General features: G+C 56.4%; 1 protein-coding gene across 2 annotated transcripts in view; it reads left to right on the top strand.

Annotated features, from left to right (window-relative positions):
- The window catches only part of CAMK2A (calcium/calmodulin dependent protein kinase II alpha), a 58890-nt gene extending 51895 nt beyond the window's left edge, over window positions 1-6995 (top strand). For both annotated transcript variants that reach the window (XM_081091041.1, XM_081091042.1), the window contains exons 16-18: window positions 1191-1285; window positions 4971-5199; window positions 5433-6995. In XM_081091041.1, the coding sequence (XP_080947167.1) occupies window positions 1191-1285; window positions 4971-5199; window positions 5433-5436 (328 nt within the window). In that variant the 3' untranslated portion in view covers window positions 5437-6995. The remainder of the gene's footprint in view (window positions 1-1190; window positions 1286-4970; window positions 5200-5432) is intronic.
- Window positions 6996-14834: the final 7839 nt, after the last annotated feature.

Genomic DNA, 14834 nt, shown 5'->3' with positions numbered 1-14834 from the left:
CCCGTGCCATGCCCTTTGGTGCCTGTGGGGCCCTGAGTCTGGCCCTGTGTGCCCCTGGATAAGTCCCTTCATGTCATGAGCCTTGGTTTCTCTACATGTACAATGAGGCTGAAGCAGATGGTCTCCTTCAGAGGCAGGGATGCCCAGAGACCTCCTGGAGAGGGGCTTCCCCAATGGTGCTCAGTCTCCCCGATGTTTACAGCTCAGACTCCCATGTGGTCTGAGCACAGCCCCCGGCCCCTGGTTAATCCACCTGAAGAATCTGAGGTTCTGAGTGGAAAAGCCAGTTGCCTGGGGTCACAGCGACAGAGCAGTCAGGGCAGCCAGGCACAGAGCGCCCTGTACTTGCTGGAAAATGCTGGGCCTGACCCCCTCCTCCAGTTGTCTTCAGTTCCCCGCCCCCCATTGGGACCACTGCTTTTCCTGGGGTACTTTCTGTCCCTGGCTTCACTGTCATTGTCACAGGAGCCCATGTTGTGCCACAGAGACCTGGGGGTGGGAGAGACCATTACCCCCACCCCCCCCTCCACCTCCCAGCTGTCAGGGGCTCTCAGAAAACTGAGAACAGGCAGGGAGCATTGCCCTGAAAATACACAGTGAGGGCCTCCCTGGCCACGCCCCGGGCGTCCTCCTCCCAGGCATTGCTTTGTGGAATGCTGTTTTCCTCATCTCATAGTGAGGGCTGCTGTTCAACAGGACACCTCTGTTTAAAGTAGCAAAACGCACCCTCTCCAGGGACAGACCTGCTTGGTGAGCGCAAGTCACTTTAATGTGAGTGGAAAGGTCCCCTTCCCAGGAACCCAGGACAAAGTAGGAACTCCCCACCCTGTGGATCTGCTGCCTGGAGTGCAATTTGGAGAGTAGCCTCCAGGCTGGGCTATGCAGGGCACAGCTCTGCACGCATTCATGGGGCTCTTGCTTGGAGAGGTTAAGCTGCCTGCTGGTAAAATGGCAGAGCCAGGACCTAAACCCAGGCTGCCTAGTTCTAAATGGCACCAGCCAGTCAGTGATGCCCCCACACTACACAGTTCGCAAGCCCCTTCCCCATCCATCAGCCTCACTGATCTTGCGAGGCGGGTGCAATTACTCCAATTTGACAGGCTCACCCTCTGTGGGTCCAGGCCCCTGGATGAGAGGGTGGCTCTGGGAGGCCGCCCCAGCCCCTCTTTCCTCTGGCTTCCTCCCCCCAGGAAGATGTGTGACCCCGGGATGACAGCCTTCGAACCCGAGGCCCTGGGGAACCTGGTCGAGGGCCTGGACTTCCATCGATTCTATTTTGAAAACCGTGAGCAATTCCTTCTGTCTGGGGTGCCTGTTGTCTGCTCTCGTTCCGTGTCCTGCCGGATGGCACAGCAGGGTGACGGGCAGGGCCCCCGGGGCGGCTCAGGAGCCAGCGAAGAGGAAGATCCCGTGTGGACAGGGGTGGGTACCACCTTGGTTCCCTCTCCTAACCCTGGTCCGCCCGACTGCCAGCTGCCCCTCCTGTGGCTGAGGATGGGGATCTGGGAAAAGCATGGCAAGCCCTCCCAGCCCTCTCCTGCCCGCAACCCTTCCCATGAGGGCACACATCCAACTGAGAGTCATCTTGACACCTGGGACCACCCCAGCTGCCCACCTGGTCACAAGCTGGCTTGTGGGTTGTTATGCAGGTGCCCCCTCTGGGTGGGGAAGCGGAGAGGCCCCGAGCTCACACTGCTGTGCCCTGCCTGTATGTCTGGGTCTCTGTCCGCATGTCTGTCCTCTCTGGGCCTCTCCCCTGCAGGAGAGACCCGGCAGCTTTGCAACCAGGGGCTGTCGGGGCTGAGGCTGGGCCTGACCCAGGGTGCTTCTGCCTGTGTCCGTGTCTCACCTTGGCCAGGGGTCAGACAGGGATGAACCAAAGCGCATGCAGGCTAGGATCACGCAGCTCGGGGCTCGGAGGAAGGCCTTGGAGGTGACATGTCCGGGGTCTTCCAAAGGGAAGGCAGGGACCACTGAGGCTTCACCAGGTGATTTCCGGGGCACACGGGCACCGCTCCAAGCCACATTGGTCCTCACAGTGAGAAAGTTGGTCCCATTCTAAATTCTCCTTCAGTACATCTGGCTCCACCAAGGGGAAAGGCTCAGTTGGGTGCTAGTCTGTCCTGAACGCCCCGTAACACTTTCTCATTTCCCTCTTCATCAAAGAGAGTGGCTCAGATCTCTTGCAGGCAGGAGTGCGGAGCTAGGATTACAGCGCTTCATTTCATTTCCGCTGGACTTATTAAAACTGTGTTCTGTGATACTGTTGTCACGCATGGCTGAGCTAGAAAGTTTTCTTTTAAAATATCCATTACTAAAGGGAATCGATTTAAGGAAATACTTTAAGGTGGCAGTTGTAGGTTAAAATAAAGGGGGTATTTAAGTGGCTGAAGTAGGATCTAGTCCAGCTCTTCATCACACAGAAGGGGAAACTGAGGCTCAGAGAGGGGAAGTGACGTGTCCAAAGGAACCCAGAAAGTCGGTGGCAGACCCCAGTCCCGACTCACTGCAGCGCCCTTCCCTTCCCTTCCCTTCCCTTCCCTTCCCTTCCCTTCCCTTCCCTTCCCTTCCCTTCCACATGCTGCCCCTCTCCTCTGTGCATCAGCGGCCATCAGCTGGACACCGCTGCCTGCACCCACTCCGACTGAGTCTTACAGGGTACAGGGGCTCAAGAGCACCCCAGAAAGCTGTGAAGAAAAGCTGCATTTTCCGTGATCAGTCAAACTCTGATTCTTTAAGGCTAGCAATGGCAGTTTAATTTTTATGTGGAGAGAGGTGGCTGGACCCCGCCCTCCCCCTCCAATCGGTCCCCATCACCCTAGAGCTCCCTGGCTGGTCACTGAGGCCATCTCTCTACTGGTGTGTCCTCTGGGGGTGCTGGTTCCCCAGTGTGTGCTCCAGCCTTCACAGAGCAGAGACCAGGCTGAGCGGACTCTAAGGGCTTGGGGAGCCAAGGGAAAAGAACGCAGAGAGAAGCTCGTGCTAGCCCTTGGCCTGCGGCATCGCCCCAGCCCCCGAAACTCTAAGCTGGACCATCTGGTCACGTCACAGGACCCCTGAGAGCAAGACCCGGAGTATCTGCCTGCTTGTGGCCGAGTCCCACTGTACTCCCTGCCTTTTCCTGCTGGAGGCCCCGGCGGCTTTCTCCCATGCCCTCCACCACAGCGGGTGTTGAAAGCCTCCAGTCTGTTCAAGAGACACCACATCGGGTGTCTGCTTCAGAAAGGCCCCTCAGGACCCCTGCCCTCGTCACCAACAGCAAGGCCCAGTGCCCTCAGCAATGCGAAGCCCTGTCTGCCCCCCTGGGATTGTTCTAGATGGCTCTAATTCAGTCCCACAGAGACACGGACTTCTTTTAGGTTCTACCGCTTTTCTTTCAAAACCTGGCCCAGCTTAGAACAAGTCAGGTTGCTTCTCTGGACCTCAGTTTCCAGATCTGTGCAATGGACGCGTTAAACTAGACCACCTTGACTGCCTTCAGCTCTGGATGCTGTCAAGGATGCTTACGGAAGCTTCCTTGCATTTGGAGGAGGGCCACGGGTGACCTCTGACCTCTGAAGTCACTCCCAAGCCTACAACACAAAAGCTGTATGTTCTCTCTACGAGCCAGAATTGTAAAACTACATTAGTCTACATACCTAAGACTCAGTGATTTTGAGTCCTTTATCCAAAGCCTGGGTAGCATGTGATTATAATATTAGGGGTGGATATTATTGGAGGCTTTCTACAGTCATGGGGGCGGGGGGGGGGGGCATTTTTCCAGAAATCAGTGACTCACAAACCTGGCTGGGCTTCAGAATCAGAGAGGGTGGGGAAGGGGACAGGGGCTTCTTAATATTACAGATTCTTGAACTGGCATCTCCAAGGGTGGACGTGTGCTTTCTGTGGGGTTTGGGCCTACCTTTGGGCTATATGAAGGGAAAGCTAAGGGTTATTCCCGAGACCCTGTCCAGTCCCTCCCTGGGTCATCATCATCTTTCTGTGCTTTTGTTTTGCTGGAAAAAAATTAAGAATTCCTAGAATCAAAATAAATAATAATAGTAATAATAATAATAATAATAATAATGATAGCTAATATTTTCCATAGAGAAAGATGTTTCAGATCTTTCAAACGATGCATTTGTCAGTCCTATGATTGTAAGAGCTATGCATTTCTCCCTAACTCTGGAAAGCTCCGTGACCTCACCCTATGAACCGCAAATACCATCCTTACAACCCCAAGAGTCTAAGGTTCTACAATCTTAATATTCCCCAAGTTTCCTTCATTCTACATGTTGAGAGCAGTGGTGTCCAATGAGGGGCCCACAAGCCATACCTGGACTGCACACATGTTTTATGTGGCCTGCATGATGTTTCAAACTTGAATTAGTTGCCAATAATTAAACAGGAGCCATTTCTACATAAAAATCCAGATTTCCTGATTCTCTTGAAAAGTCAGAAAGTGTGGCACCAGGGGTCCCAGTTACTCACATAGCAACCACTAGGGGAGCTGTGTACAGGGCGCCCCCTGTGGATGGAATGTGGTCAGCCATTCACCAGTGTCCACCACTCGCTATTGTCTCCCTCACCCAGAGGCAAGGGGTCAGTGGTCATTTAGCATTTTGTACCCAGCTCAGCCCCTCACTTATGTACTTGCCTGGCCTCTGTAGGGATCTGCGTTCGAGACTCTGGTCTCAAATGATTTGATTCTATAATCATCTAAGTTCTCTTTTTCTGTGTCTGAGACACTGTGATTCTAAAATTCCATTTCCCTGTGCTTGAAGACGTCAGGGTGTCTGAAATCCATCATCCCTAGGCGGGGATGTGACCTAGGAGTTCTGCCTCGACACCCAGGTGGCTGAGCCCTGTCACGGAGATGAGGCAGGCAGAGGGGCTCCCCTGGGAATGTGCTGGGAGTTGGGGGAGTGCAGGACACGAGGCAGAAGTCCCTCAGTTGCATCTGCTCTGCTCACTCCCGTCCCCGCCTGCAGTGTGGTCCCGGAACAGCAAGCCTGTGCACACCACCATTTTGAACCCCCACATCCATCTGATGGGCGACGAGTCAGCCTGCATCGCCTACATCCGTATCACTCAGTACCTGGACGCTGGCGGCATCCCCCGCACGGCCCAGTCAGAGGAGACCCGCGTCTGGCACCGCCGGGATGGCAAATGGCAGATTGTCCACTTCCACAGATCTGGGGCGCCCTCTGTCCTGCCCCAGTAAGAGCCCCTCCTTCCTGTCTCGTCATTAGGACCATCTAAAGGGAGGCCATGGGATGGGGGCGGGTGGACCGTGGGAGGAGACCAGGCCTGCAGGTCCCAGGGGAAGAGCTGGGCGGGTCCCTTAGGTGGTAGCTACCTCCATCTGAGGAGGCAGGCCAGGGCGGGTGCCTGAGGAGAATGGGGCACCTCAGATGCACCTGCATGACCCACGGCATTGTTGTGTCTTACAGTTGAAGGGCCAGGCGGGGGCGCTGTACTGCAGATATCTGCTCCTCGTTCGTCTGTCCGTGGAATGTCGCTGCTGGTTCTCCCACCTTGGATTTTGCTGGAATTCCCCCACTCACATCATCCCACCACCACCGCCACCACCACCACCGTCACTTTCATACCTGCATCAAGAAAACCTACCCACAAAGCCATCGCGTCTTCAGAGCAAACGACCACATCTCCCTGCCGCCTGTCCCCAGCCAGGGCGGAGCTTCCTCAGGCCCGGGTGCCTTGGGTGCTGGCCCTGAGGACACCCCCTGCCCCCCTCCCCCCGCCCCCCGGCTGCCATTGGCCTGACTTGCCTTGGCTGCAGAGTGCCCAGCTGTGTGTTCACCCAGGGGCTGGGGAGTCAGGAGATCCCTGATCTCTCCTCTTCCAGGATTCCTCTGGGAAAGGCAGATGAACCCGCCACCCCTGCCCACTCCTGCCCCGTGGGAGAGAGTGAGAGAGGAGCCGATGCCAGGAGCCTCCGGCCTCAGACTGCCTCCCTAACTCGCCTCCCATCCCGTCCCGGCCTCCAGGCCCCCGCCTGACACTTCCCCCTCAGTGTGGGGAGCGCGATCCTCTCAGGGTGCCCCCACTCTCTCCTTCTTCCTTCTCTGATGTTTACCTCCATCGCCAACCACCCATTCCACCCTCCATCGGCCCGGGGGATTCCAGCCCCATCATAGCTGAGGGAGAAAACCTGATTGCTTCTTGGGGGCAAAAGAAAGCAACATCTAGGTTATCACTTCTACTTGGACCGCATGCCTTTTTATAGCCAAACTCCCGTGTGTTTCGTAAATGGATCTCACGTTCACTGATATTTATGTAATAACTAGACCTCTCCATTATTGTAAGAGGGTTGGGTTGGGTTGGGAAGGGAGGTGGGAAGAGGACAGCGGGGTAGCTTTTTTCCTGTTCGTTTATTTATTTCTTTTTCAATGTCACCTCTGAGATGGACTTTGTCACCAGTGGTTCCCCAGGTTTTGGTCCCAAGGTTCTTTTCAGGATGGAATCAGATGTCAGCGCTGATAAGACACGGTGAATGGGGGCCGAGAGCCTGGGGGAGGTTTTCAGGATGGAAATAGCTGGACTTTTCTTTGCTTGCCTCCCAAACGGGAGTCCTCACGACCACGATTCCCAAGCTTTCATCCCAGCTCATCTGTGTGCCACCCCCAGCGTCCTCACCCGTCTCTGGCGGAGGACCCTGAGCACATGTCTTCATCACCCACCCCCTCGGTGTCTGCTGGTCCACGCAGGGCACCAGAATGTCTACTCTCCACGTCTCGTCCTGCAGCCGCGGGTTCGCATCGCTCCCTCCTTTTTTCTTTTCCTTGCTCTTGCCCTCTTCCCTGGGACTGACTCTGATGTGGAAGGCCTTGGCACACCCACTAGGATCTACTGTCTGCACTATTTTCTTTGCATGACTTTATATGCAGTAAGTATGTTGAAAAAAAAAAAAAACAGAAAAGAAGAAAAAATCACAGCAAAACCAATCTACATGTTTTGGACAAAAAAAAAAAAAATAGAGGTTGTATTCTCAGTGTCCGACTCGGAAATATGTTGCTGCCTCTCTGTGCTTCTGGCCTCTGTGTGGCCGTGTTTTGCCAGCATGAGATATTGTCCCCTCTGGAGGATTTAGGGGAGGAAGAGCCGCATCCCCAAGGCTTGGAGGAGGCACTGATTCCCCCAAACCTCCCAGGAGTCCTGGGTGGTGGGTGGAGCAGGACTGATGGGGATATTTGATCCAGACCTTTCTGCATTTTCCCCAATGGTGGGCTCTTCTCTCAGTTGCTGACGCCCTGGGGACAGGTGAGGTAGGCAGGCTGGGGCCACAGGCCAGTCAAGAGGCTGCCCAGGCCTCCTGGCCTCCAAACTGGTCGATCACTGGCCTCTATTCTTGGTAGAGACCCTGCTGCTGAGGCCCAGGGGTGGGCACTGGCTTGCCCCAGGCCCAGAGGGTTTCCCAGTAAGGCCCGCTGATCCCAGCATCCCAGCAGCAAAGAGGCCTGCCTCCCTGTGAGCTGCGAGCTCCCACAGCCATGCCCAAGCCAGAGGTGTGGCCTTCCCCGGGGGTGCTGCAGCCAACAAGGCCAAGTCTGATCCCTTCCTCAGGCTTGGTTTCCCCATCAGTGATAGGAGTTAAGTATTCCTGCCCGGCCTGTGTTGCAGGGCTGATGGGAGAATCAAATGGGGTGGCACAATTGACGGGGTTAGGCACTGGCTGGACTCCCATTTCGTTCTGAGCCTGGCCAGTCCCCTCCCCCGCCTGCCCGCTCATTCTCCTCGTTCGTGCCTATCAACTGGGGCAAGAGGTGTGGTTTGGGGGTCATTGGGATTCCATTCCCAGCTCTGGCCAGACTTGCTGTGTGACCCCGGGCAAACCCTTTCCCTGCTCTGGTCCTCACTTTCCCACCAGAGGAAACTGAGCTGGAGGACGCCGAGGTCCTGCCTCCCATTTGCTGACACACTTCCTGCCCACCATGCCCCTCTCCAAGTATCAGGGAAGTGGAGGCAGGTCCCTACCCCAGGCTGAGATGGCCCCAGTGTGAAGGCCTCGCCTGCGGGTGGGCGGGCAGCCAGCCGGTGTGGTCTGCAGGGCACCGGCACTGGCACCCGTGTGATCCTGAGGCAGCAGGCAGGGGAGACGGACGGACCACGCAGCCCAGAGCCCATGCCCCTCCCTCCCCCAAACACAGTCAACTCTGTGCTCCTTCCAAACATCCTATAGATGCAAAAAATCCAGACCTAAGACAAGGCCTAGGTCCCAGCATGCAAACACGTTTACAGGAAAGCATTCTCCCGGGTTGGTGCCCACGTGGCGCTAACCCTGACCATGGCCTCCCGTCGCCCTTCACGGGTAGACCCTCTGGGGGGATGTGTTTGCCAGGCTCCCCATGCTGGTTTCTTTGTTACTATTTGTTTGGGGTTTTGTTTCAGTTCTTTCTTTTTTCTTTTCTGTTTTTAAAAAATATGTGGCTGTGAACTTGAATGACCACTGCTCAAACTTTCTGCTATTGGGGGGAGGGGGGAGGGGGGGCGTCTGTTTTATTCTTGGTGTTTTCAGTGCAATAAATAGCTACAAACTTCTGTGCAGGCTGTCTCCCTGTCTGAGTCAAGCACACGCCTGCAGGTTGTTTCCTGTTCTGGATCTTCCTAGATGCAAAATGAAAACCCAGGCCTTCATTGTGATTGGACCAACTTGGTCACATACTCAAGGCTGAGCCAATCACTGTGACATTATGCCTGGACCACCTGCCACACCCTTAGAGACAGGGATGGGGCTCTCAGGCACCTGGGGGCCCTTAACAAAAGCAAAGGGGTTGCTCTAAGGAGCCAACAGCGAAGTCTCCCTCGGGGACCTGGGCAAGGCTCTTCTCCTCCAGGCCTGGGTTCCTTGGTTCCTTGTATAACGAGGAGGTTGTTACAGAAGTCCCTCCCCACCCATTCTGTTCCCTCAGCCCAATTTCACAGACAAGCCCCAGGCCTCAGAGCCCCTGGAGACTGAATTGGACAAGGGTCTTTTTACCCACAAACTATCTGTGGACAGAGTGCATGGGGACAGGGGCCTTGGGGCTGGACAGAGGGAAGGCATGAGAGGTTCCACTGGCCCATTTGAAGCCACATTTGAGGCCAGTTCGGTTTCTTGAGCCCAAGATGCCCAGACTGAGCCAGGGGGTAATGCAGAGGCTTTGGTGACCCACCATCCTGGTTTGCAGGCAGGGATTTTCAGTGCTAAGCCTGGGACAGTCTTGGGCAAACCAGATGGGTTGGAAGCTCTAAGCCATGTCCCCTAAGAGGTGTAGATTCCACAGGACCAGGGAATGCGCCTTCTGGAGCCCAAAGTCCCCTCTTGATCATGCTCCTGGTGTCCCGGGGTTCCAGAATGTTTGCACCAACCACTTTCTGGGTCTATCCTCACTGCTGCTATGTGGAATGGCCGGGGGCGTGTCATGGGCATGTGCCCCTAGCACACACGTGAGGACCTTCTCAGTGAGAGCAGAGGCCAAGGCTGATTGCAGAGGGGCCTGGGGGCTTCCACTGACACTCTTGTCCTGGAGCCTGCAAATCTTAGTGCCAGGCCGCCCAGCTCTGCCTTCATGAGCCCGGGATCTGCCGCCTGGGCAGAAGGCAGGGCTTGAGGCTGGGGCTGCCATTGCAGACACTTGCCAGCAGGTGGAAGCACAGGAGCAGGTTACAGGATGTCCTGGGCCCCGCGTGCTCTGGGCGCTCCCAGTTGACCTTTAACTCTCCGACAGTGCCAGCTCCACTTAAAACACTATTATTAGCTAATGGAGCATGACCTTTTATAGTTCACAGGCCTCTCACCACACCTCTTGTCCCAGCCACAACAGCCCTGTTCTGAAGATGAAGACAATGAGACTCAGAGGCAAAGGCTTCTCGCAAGACCGTCAGGGCTCCAGGGCTGGGCTCCGCTTCCTCCGGGATCTCCCTGCCCTGGCCCGTTTCCGGGCTCATCTCCGGGCAGCCAGCACATACTGACTGGGTTCTCAGGAACTCATTTGTCCCTTCCAGCTATTGCCTCATGTCTCAGTTGTCTCCACGCGCCGTCTCCACCTCCTCACTGCCCATGTGCTCCAGAACCCACTGCGCATGGCTGGTTACCCCTCGTTCTCCTGCGCAGCCCAACACCTCCTTGCCCTCAGGACACAGCTCTGGTATCTCCTTGGGGAAGTCTCCCCTTCTCTCCCAGCACACACCAGGGTAGGTCCTTCTATGGGCTTCCATGGCTCCTCTACCACCTCACACAGCCCTCTGTATTTTTGTTTGTTTGTTTGTTTGTTTTTTATATTGTATTGACTTTTTACAGAGAGGAAGGGAGAGGGGTAGAGAGCCAAAAACATCGATGAGAGAGAAACATCGATCAGCTGCCTCCTCACACCTCCTACTGGGGATGTGCCCGCAGCCAAGGTACATGCCCTTGACTGGAATCAAACCTGGGACCTTTCAGTCCGCAGGCCGACGCTCTATCCACTGAGCCAAACCAGTTAGGTCACAGCCCTCTGGTTTGAAGTCACCTTAGCAAGCATCTGCAAACCTATGCACTCCTTGAAGTCTTGACAGCGTCTCATCCAGGCTCAGGCCACACGCAGCAGGTGTCGTCACTCTTACACGGAGGAGACCCCTGGCAGATCTCTGCTGCTGGAATGAAGGAGAACTGGCTGCTGTGGGGGCTTGAGCTCTACACCCACCTCTGCAATAACATCTGCACACCCTCCCTCCTTTATGTGAGCTCTCACCCTCTACTGGGCATAACTTTTCTCTTCACCCCATGAATGAGGAGCCTGTGGTGCAGACGGTGAAGGAACCAGCCCAAGATGGCCCCACATGTGAGGGAGGGAAGTGAGATTCTGACTCTTGGCCACTCTAAGTTCCGGGCTGCAGCCAACTGGGCCCCTGTCCCAGAAATCCCTGACCCCACCCCAGTAAGCATGAGCCATGCAAAGCCCAGAACTCAGGGCAGGTAGGGACGGGGGCTGGACCTGGAGGTGCAAAGTGTGTGGAAGCCAGAAGCAGCAGGAAGCGCGTGGCAGCAGCTGGGGGTCCTGGGGGCCTTGGTGCAGGTGCTGGATAGGTTGGCATGTGGGGCAGAGTGGAGGCAGAGGCTGAGGGTCAGGGAGAAGGGGCTGGGGAGGAGGCTGAGGAAGGCCAGAAGTGTGCCCAACCTACTGTGCTGAGGGCATGCCTTTCCAGGGCACGGGTGGGTCCCCAGCAATGGAGACGGCCTTCCCCACCCTGAGACCCTAGTAAATCTTTTAGGAAACACCCCCCAGCAGGTTCTGGGAGTGTTTGCACAGGGCAAGGCCAAGCAGGCCCAGTCCTGTGGGAATGGCCTCCTCTCCTGTCCTTCCCCGGGGCCAAGCCCCACCCTTCCTTCTCCACCTGGGCCTGCCAAGGTCTCAGAGGCCACTTCCCCCTGGGCAGCCTGGCCCGCCATCCCTTCCTGGGCCCTGCGCCACAGCTGGGGGTGGATAGAGCTGTCTAGAGGTAGACTATTCCTTCCCCTCAAGAAAAGGGGGAATTATCCTCAATCCCTGCCCCCCACCGTGTGCCCTTGGGTGAGTTACTTTCCCTCTCTGCATCTCAGTTTCCTCATTATTACTACAATGGGGTTGAACCTGTGTCCCCAAATATGGGAACTGGGCTGGCTGCCACAGAGTCGTCCCAGGAGTTTGCTAAAAATACAGATGTTTTAGGCCCTACCCCTAGAGAGTAGGCTATGTGACGGCTGGGCAGGGCTCCAGGCAGCTGTAGTTTTAGTAAGCACCCTGTTTGGGAATTCTAAGCACCCCCTTCCCCAGTTCCCACAGTCACACTGGAGCTGGAAGATCCAGTTATCGGCAAGCCCCACCCCAGCCTTCCCGCTTCCCCATGGCGCTCTCCTGACTCAGCTGGGTCAATATTGACCATAGGCCCCTCCCCTGCCTCTGTCTCCCGAGCCACCCCAAAGCCCCATAGCTGAGACCCTGACCTCAGGTCAGCAGAGTCAAGGTCAAAGTAACGCGTGGGGCCCAGAGGGTTTTATTGCTGTCCCCCTCCCATCTCCTCCTGGTTTGGCAGGGCGTCCAGGCTCCCTGGAGAAACCACGGGGCCCCTAACCATTAACTTCATCTGGCAAAAGGAGCCAAGCCCCGAGTCCAGCTTCAGAGAAGGGGCTCTGCTCCCCCTGCAGCCCTCCATGGTGGGCTCTAGCAGAAGGCTGAATTGGGTAGGCGGCTCCCTCTGTCCACGGCTCTCCCCCCAGGCACCTCTATGGGGCACACTGTTTCTGTCCATTCATTACAGATGGACACACTGAGGCCCTGCTTCCTTGTCATGGAACCAAAAGGTGCTGGCAAGCCCTGGGCCTCTATCTTGGCTGTTTCTGGCTCAACCTCCTTCTGCTGGGTTGGCTGGAGGCAGGAGGTGGGCCTGTTTCTTACTGTTTTCTTCTTCTTCTTTCTTGTTGTTAATCCTCACCCAAAGATATATATTTTTTCCCATTGATTTTTAGAGAAAGTGGAAGGGAGGGGAAGAGACAGAGAGAGAGAGAAACATTGATGTGAGAGAGACACATCGACTGGCTGCCTCCCACACGCACCCCGATAGGAGCCGGGGATGGAGCCTGCAACGGAGGTATGCACCCTCAGCCGGAATGGAACCCTCGACCCTTCAGTCCGAGGGTTGCCACTCTAACCACTGAGCAAAATGGGCTGGGACCGTTTCCTTATCTAAACAAGGGCCAGCAGGCTGATGAGAAACCCACCCGGAGGGTTTCTATATGCCGTGTTTTTCTCTCAGCACTCTGATCAGTTTTTGAGCAGTGGATCCCAGACAGGTGATGTCCAAGTTGGCCTCGGCACCTACCTGCTACAACTCTCGAAGAGATGCAGCTCAGAGATGCAGCTCAGAGATGCTGTGAACTTTATGGGAAAAGGCATCCTTTCCCCCAAATAAAAGTAATCTTGGAGGGGGTGTTGGGCGGAGGCCTTCGAGTGGCCAGTGGGGCAGGCTGCTGCTCTGTCCTGGTGGGGAAGGTCAGGCGGAGATGAGCAAGGGGGTGCTGGAGGGAGGGAGGGAGGGCGGGCGGCCATGGACGCCCTCCCAGGGCAGGGCCAGCGTCAGCGAGGCCTCAGCCCCAGAGGGAGTGGCCTGAAGCTCAAGGAGCCAAACTTTCCATGAGCCACCAGCAAAAAATGAGTCTGGAGAAGAGCGTCCACCGCAGACCTGAAGGCTCAGCAACCCAGGGTCACGTGGAATTCGGAGGGACTGGGAACATCTTAACTCTTTGCTGGCAGTCTCTAGAGCCACCAGCAAGCTGCTTTCAGCGTGATGGGGCTGTGTGCGAAGCTGTGAACTGGCATTGTGGGTCCCCAAGGACACACAGGCAGGGAGGGGCAGAGCCGGGAATGAACCGGGGTCTGTGTGGCTGAGCAGCCTGCACTCCCTGCCCGCAAGCCCTGTGGGGTCCAAGGAGCGTGATAAGAGCCTTAACTGCCTGGAAATAAAATGGGTCGTCTCAGAAGGTGGTGAGTTCCAGCGCCCTGTGCAGGCTGGCGGGGCTGTCAGAGCTCACCAGAGGGAGGACTGAGCCAGCCCGCTCCCCCTGCCCCAGCCCAAGACTCTAGGAGTCCATGCTCACAACTGGTGGGAATGGAGGGTATACGGACTCAAGACCTACAAGAATGGCAGGATTCCCATGGGTGGATGGGGAAGACCCTGGGTCAGGAGCCTAGGCCTGCTCAGGACACCATGCAGATGAACTTGGCCGGGCCGTGGAGAGGAACACCTGGGGCAGAGCCTACTGAGGATCAAACACTAACCCTTGTGACCCCTGGTTTTGTCTGTTGACCCTCACTTGACCTTGGGAATGTGGCTGGCCCTAATGATAAGGTGCTCCTCCCCTCTCTCCCCTCCCCCCACGTTTGCTCTCAGATCATGGGCTGGAAGTGATTTCGGATCTCAGCGCTTTCCAGCACCGTCCAAGAGACCACCTTCTCTGACGAGCCCCAGAACAGGAATGAAGGGCCCAGGGCACCCTCCACCACACCCAGCAGGCCCAGACGCTGCCTCGCAGGGCCCCACCAGCCTCTCAAGGTCAAGGGACTATGATCGCAGAGATTAGCGGAGGAGACCAGAGCACTGAATTGGGTGGGGAGCCCTGGGACAAGCCCCGCCCCTCTGGCTGCTGATCCCCTAAGACTGCAGAGTGGCCGACAGGAGGCTCTAGCTGAGCCATGCCGCTGTACATCTTTTGGATCAGTTGCTCCTGTTTAAAAATGGGAAATTTCTCATAAAACTTCAGACTTCCAACTTCCCTTTAAAAGCCTTGATATCTTACAACCTGGGCCCACACTTCTGAGGGTAACCTCTACCTTAAGAGAGGCAGGCCTCCCTCACGTGCTCACACCTATAGCCTTGCTCCCCTGGGCTCCCCGCCTGGCCCCGAAGGCACTGGGTTTCATCCCGTTAGGACCGTCCAGGATCCCTGGCTGAGCTTCCACTCCAGACAGGGCTGTGTTTCCTTTCAGGTGCCCACTATGCTGCCATGGAGTCCTCTAGCTGCGGGTCCCTGGTCCCTAGTCAGCTCCCACTGAGGACTGGGAGGGGCGCAGCTGGGAGATGGTGCGGGCGGCAGAGGGAGGGAAGGGTAGTGCGGTAGGCCGGGCTGTCTGGGAGCAGCGGAAATGGGAAAAGCAGGACAGCCTGGAGGACTGGGCCAGGGAGGGCAGTCCAGGAACCACAGGCCCAGCACAGGGTAGTGAGCAGGGGGAAGGGAGGCAGGAGGAAGCAAGTCAGGGAGATGAGGCAGGGAGAGGTGAAGCTGGGAGTGGTCCAGACGCCTAGGGTGCTCCAATTGCAGACTCAGAATCCAGGGCGAA

Source organism: Myotis nattereri (genome assembly GCF_964212035.1).
Source record: "Myotis nattereri genome assembly, chromosome: 5".
NCBI lineage: Eukaryota > Metazoa > Chordata > Mammalia > Chiroptera > Vespertilionidae > Myotis > Myotis nattereri.
The sequence above is the reverse complement of the archived record's forward strand: the minus strand, read 5'-3'. Positions and strand labels throughout refer to the sequence as shown.